This window comes from Carex rostrata, chromosome 5 (assembly GCF_964058835.1).
Source record: "Carex rostrata chromosome 5, lpCarRost1.2, whole genome shotgun sequence".
In the NCBI taxonomy this organism is placed as follows: domain Eukaryota; kingdom Viridiplantae; phylum Streptophyta; class Magnoliopsida; order Poales; family Cyperaceae; genus Carex; species Carex rostrata.
The window spans coordinates 8,010,951-8,028,606 of NC_135922.1; the positions used below are offsets into that span (position 1 = coordinate 8,010,951).

Consider the following 17,656-nt stretch of genomic DNA (forward strand, 5'->3'; position numbering starts at 1 on the left):
ATATTCTGGCTTAACTCGATTCCTAACTTAGTTCAATTAGGGCTTGTAGCAATTACAGATGTTCTCTCGAGCTGAACCGTTATCAAATCCACATCTGTAGGGTTACAGGCGCCTACAGATGGCCAACCAAGCTGGACCCTTTATCAGACACCCATCTGCAATTGCTGTTTGGCTTAACCATTTCCTAAGGTCCGGTTACAAGTCACCAATACAGGTCGACTTGACAAATGCAATCACACGAAATCAAAGTTACCTATACATGTCAACTTTGCTAAATCTCAAGCAAATATATATATATATCAAAGCCACACATACAGGTCAGTCTCGCAAAATCATAACAGGTCAACGCATAAGTCAGCAGCGTCACCTTATCCAGCCACCTAAACAGGTCGGTCTGGCAAATTCTCACAGGTCAACGCATAAGTCAGCAGCGTCACCTCATCCAGCCACCTAAACAGGTCGGTCTGGCAAATTCTCACAGGTCAACGCATAAGTCAGCAGCGTCACCTCATCCAGCCACCTAAACAGGTCGGTCTGGCAAATTCTAACAGGTCAACGCATAAGTCAGCAGCGTCACCTTATCCAGCCACCTAAACAGGTCGGTCTGGCAAATTCATAAACACAGGTCAACGGATAGGTCACCGTTACCTTATCCAGCCACCTAAACAGGTCGGCCTGGCAGATTCATTCACATCAAGAACAATTAATAGAACTAATCAAATAATAACCATACCAACATGCCAAATAATCTTAACTAAAACAATTCAATCATTCTCAGTTATGCAAGAATCAATCTACAACATGAATTCCAAAATATGCAACAATTAATCATTCAACATGACAAACGAATAAACAGTTTAATTCCTGAAAATAAAGTATCAAACAAGTCCAAGAATCCCGCACCTTTTTGACGAGCGTACCGCTTAAGCTAAGGATCGGACGTCTCGTATGGTCTCGCAAGTTCTTGCTCGACCGAGCCTACACCTATATCATACGTATACTAGGTTTAACATTGGTTCAGGGTCGAGAGGTTTACTCGAGTTACTTCTAGGGCTTATACCTTCCCTAATCAATTTCGATGTTTTTGGTATCAATTCGTTCGGTTCATTATTTCTTACCAAAATCCTCTAAAACCACACAAAATTCATCTAGGTCCTCGGGACCATACAAACTCCATTTGGTGACCATCAATCACCGTTTGGTTAACCCTAATTTGGTCAAAACCTCAAATCGGCCGTTAAAAGTTCTAAAAATTCATGATCAGGAGGCAACCCTACCGATTACAAGTCTAATTGGTCGGGTTAAGCAAATCAAATCACGATTATGCCAACTTTCAATTTTGGCACGAAACCCTAGAAATCAGATTTCATAAATCGGAAGAAATCGGGAAAAAGAATGACAAACAAACTAGAAAGAAGTGTAGAGGAACTAGTCCTCGAGCAATTCGAGCACAAATCTCGGGTTTAAAACGAGAATCCGAGAAATCGAGAAAATTCGAGGTTTCGAAAGTAAAAAGGAGAGAAAGAAATACCAAATAGAAGGGTTCTGAGAGATCCTCGGCTGCTTTCTCGGTTCCAAACTCGATTTCTCGCAACAATCGGGAGTCTGAAAGAAACGGAAACTCACGGGATCTTTTCCTTCTCTCTTAACCGAAAATAACTTAGAAATGGGGATAATGGTGAAGTGAGAGAGAGAGAAGGTTTAATTTGGGTTTTAGGGTTAAAATTACCCTGAATGCGGATTAGCCAATCCGCACTGCGGGTTACCTAATACGCACTCGAGACTTAGTCGGTTGTCAGCCGAATCCAGGAAAAGTCCGAGCCTACTGCGGATGAACCTGATCCGCACTGCGGTTCAACCTCATCCGCACTCACTACTTAGCCGATTTCAGGAAAATTCAGTGCAATACAGAAATTCATGAGTGCGGCTAACCTCATCTGCACTGCGGATCCCTAACCCGCACTCACTACTTAGTCATTTTTTTGTCCAAATTCCAGAAAAAGTCTGAGCCACTGCGGATGACTTCCACCCGCACTGCGGTCAACCTAATCCGCACTGAGGCTATAAAGTTCCGAAATCTCGAAATTTCGACGCGGTTTCAATTCACAATTAACTTACTTATTTAGGAAACCTTAATTAAGGTTTAAACCTCCATTTAATTAACCCAATTAACTTGATTCTTTCTTTTAATTCATTTCAATTTAATTGTAAAAATTTCGTAACGTAACACCATAGTGGACCGCCCAGATCCCTGGCGGTCTGCTATGGAAGTGGACCGCCAGTGATCCTGGCGGTCTGGTTAGATTTAAAAAAAATAAAAAATTGAGGTTATTTTGGTAAAAACGTTTTTTTTTTGGGTATTAATAAAAATGGCCGGCAGGAAACATACTAAGTAGTATTAATTTTGACGCACATCTCTTATTTGTACATGCAAATGTTTATACTAAATATGAAAATTATATAAATAAATTTACAAGTATTTATATCAAAGTTTAAATTAAATACTTTTTCAACGAGTAAAATAACAATTTCTGAATTTCAATTTTTAATTACATAAGGTATAATAACCACATTTATTATCAAAATAAATATTTAAAAAATTATAAATATGGTACTTCGGTATTTTCAATGCATTAATCAAGTCATACTATAGATTTAGTTATGCATTTTTCAAGTTTAAATAGTCGATATGAACTATTCAACACAATATGCATATTAAAGTGTACTTGAAAATCAAATTTTAGATTTTTATTTTTATTTTAGAAAATTTTCTATTTTTTAGATAAATAAAATCACTACTTTTGAATGGGTCAAAATCTTTAAATCTATCACCTGTACCTACCTAAAAAGTGTAATTTTTTTTTTTAAATATAAAATTTAGTTCGAAGTTCATTTCATACGAAGATCATGCATGTTGAGTGGTTTGGATCGACTAATTAAAATTTAATCTCATTTCTGTCAGATTTCTATTTTTTTTAAAAACACAAACACCAAATTTAAATGACTATTTATTATTCTTTGGTAAACGGTTAAAATTAAGGGTATCATTGAAACCCCTACATGTGTATGAGTGATTCATGTGAATTTTCATTTTGTCCAGCAGCTTTTCTTCATTTTTTTTTTTTTTATAATTTATTATGCTTTTCTTCCACCCTCTTTCGGATAATTATATACTTGGAGTATAGACTAACAGTAATCATTATGTTTTGTCTAAAACTATGAACTTTTTAAATTGTTTTTAAAATAGAGTATTTAATATTACAACAACAAAAACATACTAACAACAATGATAAAAGAAATCATTCATCATGTTACATAAATAAAATAAATAACAAACCCATGCAAAATAAAAGAGTACAATTAAAATTAAATAAAAATGAAAAGTATGGACTATAGAAAATTAAACATAACAAACACGAAAATAGGAAAATTTGAACAACCTCGGAACAACAAACTGAAAAGGGCGACACACAATCATTGAGACTCAAAATCTAACTGTTCGTCTTTAGTTGCATTCTTTTGTGTAGTCTCCTTTTATTGTTATGCTGACCAATCCCTGCAATAATTAAGAGAAGAACAATTAATTACAATGAAAACAATAGCAAAGTTTATATATATGAGCAGCAATCAAGTAAAGAAATGTTAACTACAACCAAAGAAGAGCATGAGGTCTCACCTTCCTATACGCACAAATGGGATATGCTTAATTTTGTGTAGATCTTTATCTCCTTGCATAGTTTCGCGTGCCTCAGGTAAGGGGTAATTTACTACTAACTCTTGAAGAGTCGGCACCTTTTGTAGTTCAGGAAGTGCCTTCAGGCTCAGACATGCATCAATTCTGAGGTGACGAAGGATGGGCATAGCTCCCTCTTCTATGTCCCAGTGACATAGATTTGGCAGCCAATGAAGCCTCAGTTTTTCGAGGTTAGGAAACCCTCCGGTTGAACAAATCAGCTTAGTTCCCACATATGAGTAAGTGCCTAAATGAAGTATCCTGAGGCTCAGCAGCTTCTCCAATATGGGCATTGGATCTTCCTCAAGTTTAGACGATGTGAGCTTCAATTTGATTAGGTTTGGTGGGAACATCTCAACACTTGGAACACATATATCTCTTATCCACTTTCCTTTGAGATATAGATTTTGTATCTTCCCATGACAAGGTAAGTCTGTTGTACCACCAAATGGTAGCAACCTCCTTCTCATTATATTACCGAACTGTTCAATACCGAAGTAGACCAACTGTTCTGTCCTTCTCAGCACAACCTTGAGGTTTTGCCACATTTGTAGAGCCCTTTCATTATCTTTTATCCCTCGAAAGTTAATCACTAACGTACGCAAGTTGATACAACATGCTAATTCCACTATTTCTGTCTCTATATGCACATAATTAAGTGTTTGTAGATTTGTATGATGATCCCATTGTAAACGCAAATAGAAATTCCAGAAACCATATACATGTTTTAGAGTTGGAATTAGGACATCCAAAACAATAATGCCCCGGTTCACAGAAACTGACCCCTTTAAATCAATGGTTTCTAGATTATAGAAGGAAAACTTACTAAATAAATCCTTTGGAATCCGACAGTCTCTTAAACCCAAATACCTCAGATGTACCAAGCCGTTCGGCCACTGTGTTTGGGTGAATTTGGTCATATCTACACCCTGCAAGGTTAACACTCTAAGTAGACTAAAACCACTATAATTTAATTTGCTAAAGCTACAATCATTTGATGAATATTGGCCAAAACCAAAACAGAGTAAAGAACGAGTGTTTTCTGAATAAACACCATGTTGTGTGAGAGTGGAAAATTGCAGTGCCGCACGGCGTGGTTTTATAGCAGGCAGCTGGTTAACATCTTCGCCTTCTTTTGAGAATATGGTGAAGAAGTTCTCCTCTTTGGCTTTGGTGATAGCCAAATCCCGTATAAGATCGTGCATATTACAGTATTCACAATAGCCATTCCATGATTTTTCGGTAACTTGAATCAAGCACCTACAACAATATTTTTCATACAAATTGACATCAAAGAAGTAGGGAAATATTTGTTTATGAATAAGCTGGTATTTCTTTTAAGTCAAATTAAAATAAAAAATGATGAACGCTTCGCTATCTTTGGTCCAAAGAAAGTTTTTATAAATGATGAATGCTCAGATATATACAAGTAGGTATTTCTTACGGAGGTCCCACTGGCATTTCCGATATGCAGTGATAGAAATATAAAATATATTTAGGCAACTGCAAATGATGAAGTTATTATTATAAAAATTCTTACTCAGATAATATATAAGTTGAATAAAAATTCTTACTCAGCTAATATATTATATAGAGTTAGGCTAATATGACATTGGTGTTATTTGAAACTAAATAACACCACATCTTAAACCCTTAGATCTGCTTTAAGATTCGTAATATCCGCTTTTACTGTTCAAGCACTTTATTTTGTACGAATCTTAAAGCAGATCTAAGGGTTTAAGATGTGGTGTTATTTAGTTTCAAATAACACCAATGTCATATTAGCCTAACTCTATTATATATGTTACATTATATATTTTTCAATATGGATACACTAGTGGAAAAACATGAATCAGGATCGGCCTATCTGGATCGGCTATATGAAACAACTGATAATAATACCTATCTGGATCGGTTTTTTGAACAAAACTGATCCTAAAAACTAATCAGATCGGGTTTTTTAGTCAACCGATCCTAATTTGTGAACTATCAGGATCAGTTTTTTATAAAATCCGATCCTGATACTATCAGGATCAGTTGTTCTAAACAACTGATCCTAATAGTTGAACTATTAGGATCAGTTTTTTCTAAGAATGGATCCTGATAGTATCAGGATCGGTTTTTATAAATAACTTATCCTAATAGTTCAACTATTAGGATCAGTTGTTTAGAACAACTGAACTATTAGGATCAGTTGTTTAGAACAACTGAACTATTAGGATCAGTTGTTTAGAAAAACTGATCCTGATAGTATCAGAACTATCAGAATCGGTTATTTATAAATAACCGATCCTAAAACCTTTTTTTTTTTTGCAGAACCAACTTTTAAAAAAAGTATTAGGATCGGTTGTTTATAAAAAAACCGATCCTGATAGTATCAGGATCGGTTTTTTATAAACAACCGATCCTAAAACTTTTTTTTTTTGCAAAACCAACTTTAAAAAAAAAAGTATCAGGATTGGTTTTTTATAAACAACCGATCCTAATACTTTTTTTTATCCTTCTCATTTTCAATTGTCATATACATTCATTAATGGTTAATACAATTATTCTAGTCAATGACATCCATAAAACCATACTTGCACGCTATTGGTATGTCATATTGGTTAATAAAAATGTGAGTTAATATTCTTTAATGTTATACATTTAATATTGGTATGTCATACATTTACGGGACGATGGAAAGCATACAAGTTATTTCTTCAACATTTCTTCTAGCTTATTTTTTTCATGTTATATGTAATTTATTAGCTTATTTTTAAATTTTTAATGTTATTTTTTTAGTAGCTTATTTTATTTTATGTTATAAGTAATTTTCATATTATTAAGTTAATATAATAAAATAATTTTTAAAATAGCTAATATATTTAAGTAGCTTTCAAAATAATTAATATACTAAAGAAAATTTTAAAGTAATTTTCTAGCTTATTTATAAAATATCATACACATAAACATCATGTTTTTAATTTTTGAAAATAACATACACATACACAAATGTAATACACCCACATAAATATAAAACACTATCTGGATTGGTTCCTTGATTAAGAACCGATCCAGATAGTACTCCCCTCTCCAAATAAAGTGTTTTATGGGGGAGGAAATTAAAATTATTAAAGTGTTTTATTTGAGGGAATTTAGAATATATATATATATATATATATATATAGAGTTAGGCTGGGGTGCTATGGATAGCATAGTGGCCTCCCGTGCTACGGCTCAATATTCAAGTTTTCAAAATCCAAACGGTCGATCCGAGCCGTTCATTGTTTAATCCATATTGAAATGTGCTTGGAGACCAAATTTTATATTTTTTGGAATTTTTTTGCTATTTATTAAGATGGTTTCAAAATCGCTGTTTTTATTAAAATTCTGCACCACTGGAAAACAGCGGTTTCAAAAATGCTTAATAAATAGTAAAAAAATTCCAAAAAATGTAAAATTTAGTCTCCAAGCACATTTCAATATGGATTAAACAATGAACGGTTTGGATCGACCGTTTGGATTTTGAAAACTTGAATATTGAGCCGTAGCACGGGAGGCCACTATGCTATCCATAGCACCCCAGCCTAACTCATATATATATATATATATATATATATGAGGTAGTCTACGGTGAGTTGCGAAGTAAAACGCGTTTCTACTTCACGCTGTATTTTTATTTTGAAAGTCCAAATTACCGATCCGAACCGTTAGATATTTAATCCATATTGAAATGTGCTTGGAGACCAAATTTTACATTTTTTGGAATTTTTTTACTATTTATTAAGCATTTTTTAAAATTGCTGTTTTGCTGTGAACAGTACAAAACAGTAAAATTTTCTGGACCATCAGATCAGCGACATTCAAAATTGCTTAATAAATAGTAAAAAAATTCCAAAAATTGTAAAATTTGGTCTCCAACCACATTTTAATATGAAGAACAAGATGAACGGTTCGGATCGACGTTTTGAACTTTAAAATCGCAAAATATGAGCGTGAAGTAAAATAGTTGCTTTACTTCGCAACTCACCGTAGCCTAGCTCATATATATATATATATATATATATATATATATATATAGAGGTAGGCTAATATACAATTGATTGTTCCTAGCCTCTCGTGCAACCAAGTCGTTTTCTGATTTTTAAAGTCCAAATTATCGATCCAAACCGTTAGATGTGATCTTCATATTAAAATGTGCAAGGAGACCAAATTTTATATTTTTTGGAATTTTTTTACTATTTATTAAGCTACTTTGAAAATCGCTGATCCAACGGTGGCTTAACCAAACAGTAAAATCAGAAGCTACCGTTGGATCAGCGATTTTCAAAGTGGCTTAATAAATAGTAAAAAAATTTCAAAAAATGTAAAATTTGGTCTCCTAGCACATTTTAATATGGAGATTACATCTAATGGTTTGGATCGATCATTTGGACTTTAAAAATTGAAAAACGACTTGGTTGCACGGGAGGCTAGAAACAATCGATTGTATATTAGCCTACCTCTATATATATATATATATATATGAGTTAGGCTGGGGTGCTATGGATAGCATAGTGGCCTCCCGTGCTACGGCTCAATATTCAAGTTTTCAAAATCCAAACGGTCGATCCGAACCGTTCATTGTTTAATCCATATTGAAATGTGCTTGGAGACCAAATTTTACATTTTTTGGAATTTTTTTGCTATTTATTAAGATGGTTTCAAAATCGCTGTTTTTATTAAAATTCTGCACCACTGGAAAACAGCGGTTTCAAAAATGCTTAATAAATAGTAAAAAAATTCCAAAAAATGTAAAATTTGGTCTCCAAGTACATTTCGATATGAATTAAACAATGAACGGTTCGGATCGACCGTTTGGATTTTGAAAACTTGAATATTGAGCCGTAGCACGGGAGGCCACTATGCTATCCATAGCACCCCAGCCTAACTCTATATATATATATGTTATGAAGCTAATTATATTTTTTAACGACCAGGACTATTGGATTAAATCTAAATTGCTGTAATGAAATTAATTGTTGCAAATAATAATATATGTTATTTCAACATTATTTGTTAATTTCTTTGATTGCATGATCGATGTGATGCAATGCTACGTATATTTCTCTTGTTCAGAGATAATGAAGTATATATGCACTCGAATTAGAATATTTGGATTTTAGGTTTTAGAATATTGTAAAACATAAAATAATATACAAAAAAATGAGTAGAACTAGGGTGTTCTTAAGTTCATCAAGTCCCATGGTGAATTCAAGTCTAAAATTCGTCAAATCGATTTCAAATGATGAATCCGAACCGTTCAAACCCGCTTAACTTACGAGTGATGCGTCTACATGTAAAAACTTTAAACATTCAAATTAATTTACTATAAAGTCAAGCGGTCAAAAAACGTTCAAAAAATGAATGCATCAAAATTAATTTATTAAACTTCTAATTTTTGACCACTTGACTTTATATTAAAATAATTCAAATGTTTAAAGTTTTTACATGTAGACGCATCACTTGTAAGGTAAGCGGGTTTGAACGGTTCGGATTGGTCATTTGAAATTTATTTGACGAATTTTAGACTTGAATTCACCAAGAACACCTTAGTTCTAGTCTAAAAATGAGGAGGGTTCCAAATTTCCAATGCCTCGTGTCTTTCATATTTCATCATACCTCATATTTTATATCTTCATTTTCAAAGTCCAACTTGTCGTTCTGAACCGTTCAACATGATATATATACTAAAATATGGTTAGAGATGAAATTTTATAATTTTGAAATTTTTTTAATATTTTTTAAGATGGGTAGAAAATCACTGTTTTTTGAACAGTGATTTTGTACCTATCTTAAAAATTTCTAAAAAAATTCCAAAAAAATATAAAATTTTATCTCCATGCATATTTTAGTACAAATATTATGTTGAATGGTTCCGATCGACAATTTGGACTTTGAAAATAGAAATATAAAATATGAGGTATGATGAGATATGAAAAAGATAAGGTATTGGAACCCTCCTATCTAAAAAATATATATTAAGCAAATATTTGTCTCTCACGAAGATGTTCAATGCAAATATTAAGTTACACTAGATTTTCCGACGTTTCTATTTTTACCCATTCTTCAATATATTTTATTAAAAAAAAAATATTAGGATCGGTTGTTAATAAAAAACCAATTCTAATAGTACTATTAGGATCGGTTTTTTATTAAAAACCGATCCTAATACTTTTTATTTTTTAAAGTTGGTTCTGCAAAAAAAGAAAAAAAAAAGTATTAGGGTCGGTTTTTTTATTAAAAACCGATCTTAATACTTTTTTTTTTAAAGTTGGTTTTGCAAAAAAAAAGTATCAGGATCAGTTTTTAATAAAAAAACCTATCCTAATACCTTTTTTTATTAAGTTGGTTATGCAAAAAAAAAGTATTATGATCGGTTTTTTATTAAAAACCGATCCTAATACCTTTTTTTTAAGTTGGTTCTGCAAAAAAAAAAAAGTATTAGGGTCGGTTTTTTATTAAAAACCGATCTTAATACATTTTTTTTTAAAGTTGGTTTTGCAAAAAAAAAACGTATCAGGATCGGTTGTTTGAAACAACCGATCCTGATAGTACTATTAGGATCGGTTATTTGAAACAACCGATCCTGATAACACTCTATATAAACTGCCTAGGGTTCTTATTTTCATTTCGCGCCTCTCATTTTCAACTTAGCATCTATCTCTGTGTCTCCGTCTCTCCCTCTCAAATCCTCAATCCTCTGTGTGTGTGTGTGTCTCTCTCTCTATCTCCGTCTCTCCCTCTCCTTCGTCTCTCTCTCTCTCTCTCTCTCTCTCTCCGTCTCTTTGTCTCAAAGCCGAGCCTCTCAATTGTGTCAGTTTTAAATCTTTTTTATTATTTCAAAAATTAATTCATGGTGTTTGTATATTGTTTTACAGTCTTGAGGACATCTCACTCAAGTTACTTCATCATCCGGCCGATCAACTATCACGGTATTAGCTTTATCTAATTTTCTCATTATTATACTTTTAAAAACACATTTTTTTTGTATTTTTTATTGAAAAATGTTTTTCCATCTAATTATTACCTTTGTTTTTGTTTTTCGGGTCTTTTCTAATCTCAAGTGATGTGATTGCAAAAAAGGTAATTTTTTTTTTATTGTTGTGCTTTACATTAATTGCATAAATGTGTGTTAATTGAAGAAATAACTCAATTAGTCACTTGTATGTTTGTTAATTAATTTTTTTTAGATTTAAATTTCTTCTTATAATATGTAATGCTTCACAAAACTTTGTATGAACATGAATTTTTTGTAATAGTTTAAGATGTGTATGATAATTAATTTAGGATGTGTATATGATATTTGATTATTACTTCTTACTGTGCCAAAAAAAATTAGTGTGCTGGCCAGCAAAATATATATGGAAGCTAGTCAAATAAATAAAAATAATTTTTTTAGCTTCAATAAAACATCAGAATTGGTTATTTTAAACAACCGATCCAGATTGCTACTATTAGGATCGGTTGTTTACAATAACCGATCCTAATTCTAAAAAAAAAAACAACTTTTAGGATCGGTTATTAAAAAATAACCGATCCTAAAAGTTTTTTTTTTCAGATCCTAATTCTTTAAAAAAACAACAACTTTTAGGATCGGTTATTAAAAAATAACCGATCCTAAAAGTCTTTTTTTTTTTGAATTAGGTTCGATCATATTAAACAACCGATCCTAATAGTTACTATCTGGATCGGTTGTGATGTACAACTGATCTTGATAGTGTAACATCTGGATCGGATTTGGTTTTTTAATTAAAACCGATACTAATAAAGAAGAATCTGGATCGGGTTTAATTAAAAACGATACTAATTTTTTTTTATTGGTATTAAAAAACGGGGGAAAAAACTATTAGGATCGGTTCTTAGAGATAACCGATCCAGATAAGTGCCTATTAAGATCGGTTGGTTAAAAAATAAAAAACCGATTCTGATAGTATCAGTATCGCCTTCATCATGATCGATTATATTCTGATACTGATATGCGTATATAACCGATCCTGATTCTATATTTTCCACTAGTGATAAAATTAAAAATGTTGATTATATATTGCTGTCCTCTTTTATTTAGGTCTAAAAACCATGGTTCTAAAACTCGGAATCGAAATCAGATTCTTGATCATGGAATTGGAATCAGATGAATCAGCCGGAATAGGAAGAATCATATCGAAAGGTCAGATTTTTTTTGACAGAAGCTTGATTTGTAGTCAAAATATAAGAAAAAAATTGATAAAAAAATAATTTGTAAGAAAACTATGTCAAAACAAAAGATTATACTAAAATAATCCACTAATTATATAATATAAGCAATATAGAACACACTTTTTATGCAAGCTAGTTATAATTTATGCATAGAAAAACAGGATTACATTGGCAGCATAAATTTAGTACTGGATTATCTTGACAAGTTATGTGTTAAGTTTTTTTTCTAGTTCAAATTTTTTTTGCATAATTTGATTTTTTTTTTTTTGTGATTTGAAATTGTAGACCAACAATTGCCAGAAAAAAACGAAGTAAAATAATCAAAGAACTCGCCCTGACTCGGGCTTGACTCGACCTGAAAATCGGATAACTCGGCCAAATCAAACACCATTTAACCAAATTTTGATGAAAATATATCATAGGCGTGAGACTCAGGTGAAACTCGGATTGGACCTAACCTATACCAAGTTGACTCAGCCGAGTCAACTCAGAATCGGCCGAGTTAACTCAGAATCGGCCGAATTTCCAAACCATGCATGCTAAAAACTACATCTAATACTCATGGTATTAATTTGTTATTTAGATAAAAGTACGAAAATTTAGTTTCCCAACTAGATAAAGTTCTTGCATTATTAGTTTGTTAAAACATTTCATTTTTTAGCAAAATAGTGAAAGCATAACAGTTTTGGATTCAATTAAGTTAGCAGGAGGACAAATTCCTGTACATGTGCAAATTATCATGTGGTTATTTATTTATTTAATTATTTTTAAAAGCAACTTGCAATGTATTTGAACGAGTCAATTTTTTTTTCTTACCATCTTTCAAAAACAGAAAAAGAAAATTAAATAACCAGCGTTTTGAGAAAAAAAAAATCCAAAACTACGAACGTTGTCTACGGAACTAGTAGTTTTGGATTTTTTTTTCTAAAATGCTGGTTATTTTTTGTTAAAGATGGTAAGAAAAAAAATTCGGTTGAATGAGAAATTAACAATTGGCTCACTTGCATCATTTTTTTAATTTTATTATCTTTTTTCTGATTTGTTTATCAAATGTACAAGTATAATTTGTAATAACTTTAGTAAAGTTTGAGGCTTTTGTCAGTAAAGATGTTAAGTAAAGCGTTGTTCAAAGCTTGGATTTGGCACTATTTCCGCCCCTTTTGTCAGCAGCAAAATAGTAGAAAAACACATTAAAAAAAAATTAGTCATTACCAATTACTAAGTAGACGGTCAAAATTAAGAACCTCTGAGAAAACTCAATAATTACAACACCTAGATCGACAAGCAAAAAGACAATCCAACCCAACCCAACCCATTCGTTACAAAGGAATTTCTTTTTATTTATAGAAAATATTATAAAATAAGAGAGAAAGTTCAAGAGTTTCTCAACTTTTTGATGCATAGAAGGATGAAATTTTAGCTATCAAAATTTTAGATCGATAAAAGTTTCACCGATCCAAACTTTTTCATTTTTAGATCATTGGTTGGAGTATAAACGAGAAGAGAGAATAAAATTTTTATTTTTAGAGATTATTAATAAATAATATAGAAAAATAGATGGAATACCTTAGAATTTGAATGTACTAGAAGAATCAGGATCAATGGACTGGAATTTTAATCAGTTTTATTGTCCAAAGATGTTTTTCTTTGCTTCAAAATTTATCTATATTAGAATGTGCTTGGAGACCAAATTTTACATTTTTTTGAAATTTTTTTACTATTTTTTTTAAATTGTACAAAACATAGTTTTAACATGGTAATTAAAAAAGATCTAAAAAAATAATAAAAAGTTTTCAAAAACACTGTTTTGAAAAAATCTTAAAAAATAGTAAAAAAATTCCAAAAAATGAAAATCTTGGTCTCCTAGCATACTCTAATGTGGAGAACATGTTGAACGCTTCGAATTGATACTTTGGACATTCAAAACGCAAAAATGACTTATAAGCATATTCCCTCATATGCTTATATAAGTAGAGTAGCCAACCTATGTATAGGCTATCTTAGTGCTTCACTCGTTTAAAATAAAATTTTGTCGGTTATGGATTTCTAGATCTACTATTATGTCTTGTTTAATTGGATGAAGGGCAGAGGAAAAGTGGTAAGTCAAGAGAGAAAATTTCATAAATAGTTTTTATTTGATTGAAAATTTAATAGACAAAGATGTTATTCTTTTGACTTACTGTAATCTTCTATAGTTTTTATTTTTTTACTCTTCAAATTATAGTGTAACGGAAGAAGACAAGATCAATCAAATAAGAGAACGAAAAAAAAAAAAATAGTAACTCACTGTTTTCTTTTATTTCTATTTCCTCATATCCTTCACCTCCCTTTTTCGTCACCTCCTGTGAACTACATAGGTTATTAGTTGCACGGGTGGGTGTTGTCATTGTCAATTTAATTACTTAATTTTGTCAGCTAATTAATTTATGTTAGTATATATGTATTCAGATATCTTCCTCGTTATTCATTGAATTTCAATTTAATTGTAGTTTCCAACTAAATTATGAATATTATTGTAATTTTTCTAAAAAAGAATCCCATTAAAATTTTTTTTTTATAAAATATGTTGGTTTATAGGAATATTTTTCAAAAAAATCTTTAGAGAAAATTTTGCCTACCTATGAATAGTCTACAGTCTGAATTAATTTATTCACGGCAATCCACAACCCGCTAATCATACCAATAAAATCCAGGTACGTCTCTGCTTGCTTAAGCTTATTGTTTTTAGCATTTGAATTCACTAGTTATTATCATTTGGTGTTTCCCTCACACATTCGGAAACTGCATTTGTATATTATATATGCGTACTCTTGCTAAGGACCAATAAATAACATTTGTACTTGCAACAGGCCAGAGAAAAAAAAATGAAAATGGTTTAGTATCGAATTATTTTCCTGTTCAACACGGTCGTCTATTCTGCACACTAATAATTGTATAATATCTAGCTAAATGTTAATAATATCTAACTATGTATTAAGAGATACCAACTAATTGCTTGGCACCAACATATATAACAAAAAGAAAATCTTACAAATTAAGTATTTCTGTGAGGTACAATCCTTGACCTTTATGTATTAAAAGATACTAAATTTCATGCAAATATTCTTATATATATAAAATAAAATTTGTTTGGTATTATCCTTGATCATGTGTGTACGGGACACCAATTGAATTAAGCGGAGATCGACTGATAAGTAGCTTAAAAAATAGAACTGAAAAAGGATGTACCTTTGCACTAGCTCTTCAAGGCATTTCTCTGCTCGGTCCTCTATTGTTCTAGCACCATCTTTCGGTACAAATCCTTCAGCCATCCACATTCTCGTAACGTGCTCTCCCGAAATCTTATAATCTTCTGGAAAAGAAGCAAAATAAAGGAAACATGGTTTGAGTTCATAAGGCAAGTCTTCATAACTCATGGCTAGGACCTGCGAGCACTTCTTCCCAGCTTCATCGTGCCAATCCATGGTCTCCTCAGTTGTATTCCAGGCAGTGTAGTTGCGCTCTTTCCTTGAGAGGATACCGCCAAGCACAACTAATGCCAAAGGTAGGCCACTACATTTCTTTGTTAATTTTTCAGCAACTTGTAAGAGATTAAGCGGGTATTTCTCAGGTTGTATATGTTGTTGGAAAGCCTTTCTGAAGAGGAGAGCTATACTCTCATCAGCATTTAGGTAACGGAGTTTATATGGTTGTGTATTGCAATCTGCCGCGAGAGCAACATCAACTGATCTGCTAGTAATTATCACGCGGCTGGCATTTTTTGGGTCAGGTAATCCTGTTTTCAATTGCTCCCAATTACTATCCCTCCACACATCATCAAGGATAATTAAGTACCTCTTGGAGGTCAAGGATTTCTGAAGCTCGGCCTGTAAATTCTCATCAGTTACGGGTGGATTTTGTTTTTCCAGTTCCGCACTGTGGTTAGAAAAATGAATGGTTAGAAATGGACATCCATGTGCGACAATCGATATAAGTTTTTGTTGAATGAAAATGCTGGATTTTGTTCACAATTAAAAAAAAATTGTGGCAGGTTGCTCTTGGTATAACGATAACAAGCAAGGTAAATGATTGCTAATAGCAATGAATAATGGAAGTATTTCATCACTTCTTGATCGAGAAAGGAAAAATAAAATCTAAACGAAGGATTTAATTTGGACAGTTGACTTCCTAAACAACTAGTTGGTTTCAGATTAGCAATTTTCTTCTTATAGATTGTTCCACACAAAAATTACGCTCTTTACACAAAAAAAAAAAAATGATTTTAGAAGAGAATGTTCACCTTTTGAATACTTTTAGGGCCAAGGTTGTCTTCCCGAGTCCACCAGGACCCACAATTGAGAGCACCATCCGCCTTGAAATGTTTGTGTCGAGCAGCTGCTTGATAATGTTGCGCTTGTCATCCTCAAAGCCCACAACTTCTGAATCATCAACATCAGTAGGTTTTGTTGGCCTAAAAGGTACCAGATCAATTTGTTCATTATCAGCGCCCCGAATTGTAATTTCCAAGTTGATTCGAAGCTGATAAATTTTTTTGATAGCCTGTGTGATTTCTTCAAGATCGCCACTCAGCTTCAGCTTCTGTTTGTTAATTTTTAACCACATACAAACTTTACGGTACCAGGGAGAACTTTTTGGATGGTTTTCTTCAATCTCAACCAGGAAGGTATCAATCACATCTTCTATTCTGTGGGCAATGTCTCTGACTTGCTTAACCCACATTTTTACCGATTCATTTTTGTTACTCTTTGAATCGGCATCTCTTAGATAAGCTTGGATCAAGAGAAGCTCCTCCTGCATCTGCTCGATCTGGCCACTCACAGCTTGCAGTTCCTGAGCTTTCTTCAGCAAGGCATCAGCAAGCTTTTGCAACACATAACCCACAGCTGACTCTGCCATGTATTTCTGATTGTGGGGAGTGTCTCTCTCCTTTTTTTTTGGTTGCGTGTGTGTGTCTGTGTGTGTTGCGGGGGGAAGAGGGTTGATTAAAAGTGAATTAGCTCTGTGCTTGGGGATGCTTGGTAGAGTTGCCTGAGATGGTTATATATAGAGAGCTTTGTTGAAGTATAAATTAGACAAAAAGGAAAAGATAAAGAACATGGTTCCAGAAATCGGCCGATTCCGAGTCAACTCGGAATCGGACGGGACCGGGCCGATTTTTACCCGAGTCTCACGCCTGTGCGAGTTTCTCAGCAAAACTCGGATGAACAGTGTTTGACTCGGCCGAGTTTTCCGATTTGCCGGCCGAGTCAACCGAGTTACACCGAGTTTTGTCCGAGTTGAGCCGATTCCAAGAAAAAACTTCCGACTCTCACTAACCTGGACTGTGCTGTGCTCTGTCGTAGAAGGTGCCATTCGAGTTTCTAGGGAGAGTCTTAATCGGCGCAGAAATTCAACTGGCTGAGGAGAAGAGAAGAGATCGGCTAAGGAGAAGAGATTGGTCGATTTTCAGAACTCTCCATTGGGGCAGGAAAAGGTGGAGCTCAGAAGTCAGAACTTCAAGAAGTCGGAAATCTCCAATGGCAAAGCTAGAAAGAAGAAGAGTCGGGACTTGGGAGTAGAAAGAAATGAGATGGGAATAAAATGAAAATTTACAGCCAGCCCCTCTCGTTTTACTATATTACTCTTTCTTTGATTTTAGTATTTTACTAGGAATTAGAAATGCAGTCGGCCCCTCTCTTTTTTTTTTAAATTTACAGTGCAGAA

At 32.9% G+C, this 17,656-nt stretch overlaps 1 protein-coding gene across 1 annotated transcript; it reads right to left on the minus strand.

Annotated features, from left to right (window-relative positions):
* Window positions 1-3,540: 3,540 nt before the first annotated feature.
* On the minus strand, window positions 3,541-16,750 carry LOC144553801 (putative disease resistance protein RF45). The gene is made up of 4 exons (XM_078301995.1): window positions 16,233-16,750; window positions 15,182-15,868; window positions 3,677-4,993; window positions 3,541-3,556 (listed from the first exon to the last, which is right to left on the minus strand). The coding sequence occupies exons 1-4, from the start codon at window positions 16,748-16,750 to the stop codon at window positions 3,541-3,543; spliced, it is 2,538 nt and encodes an 845-aa protein (XP_078158121.1).
* Between the last annotated feature and the right edge of the window lie 906 nt (window positions 16,751-17,656).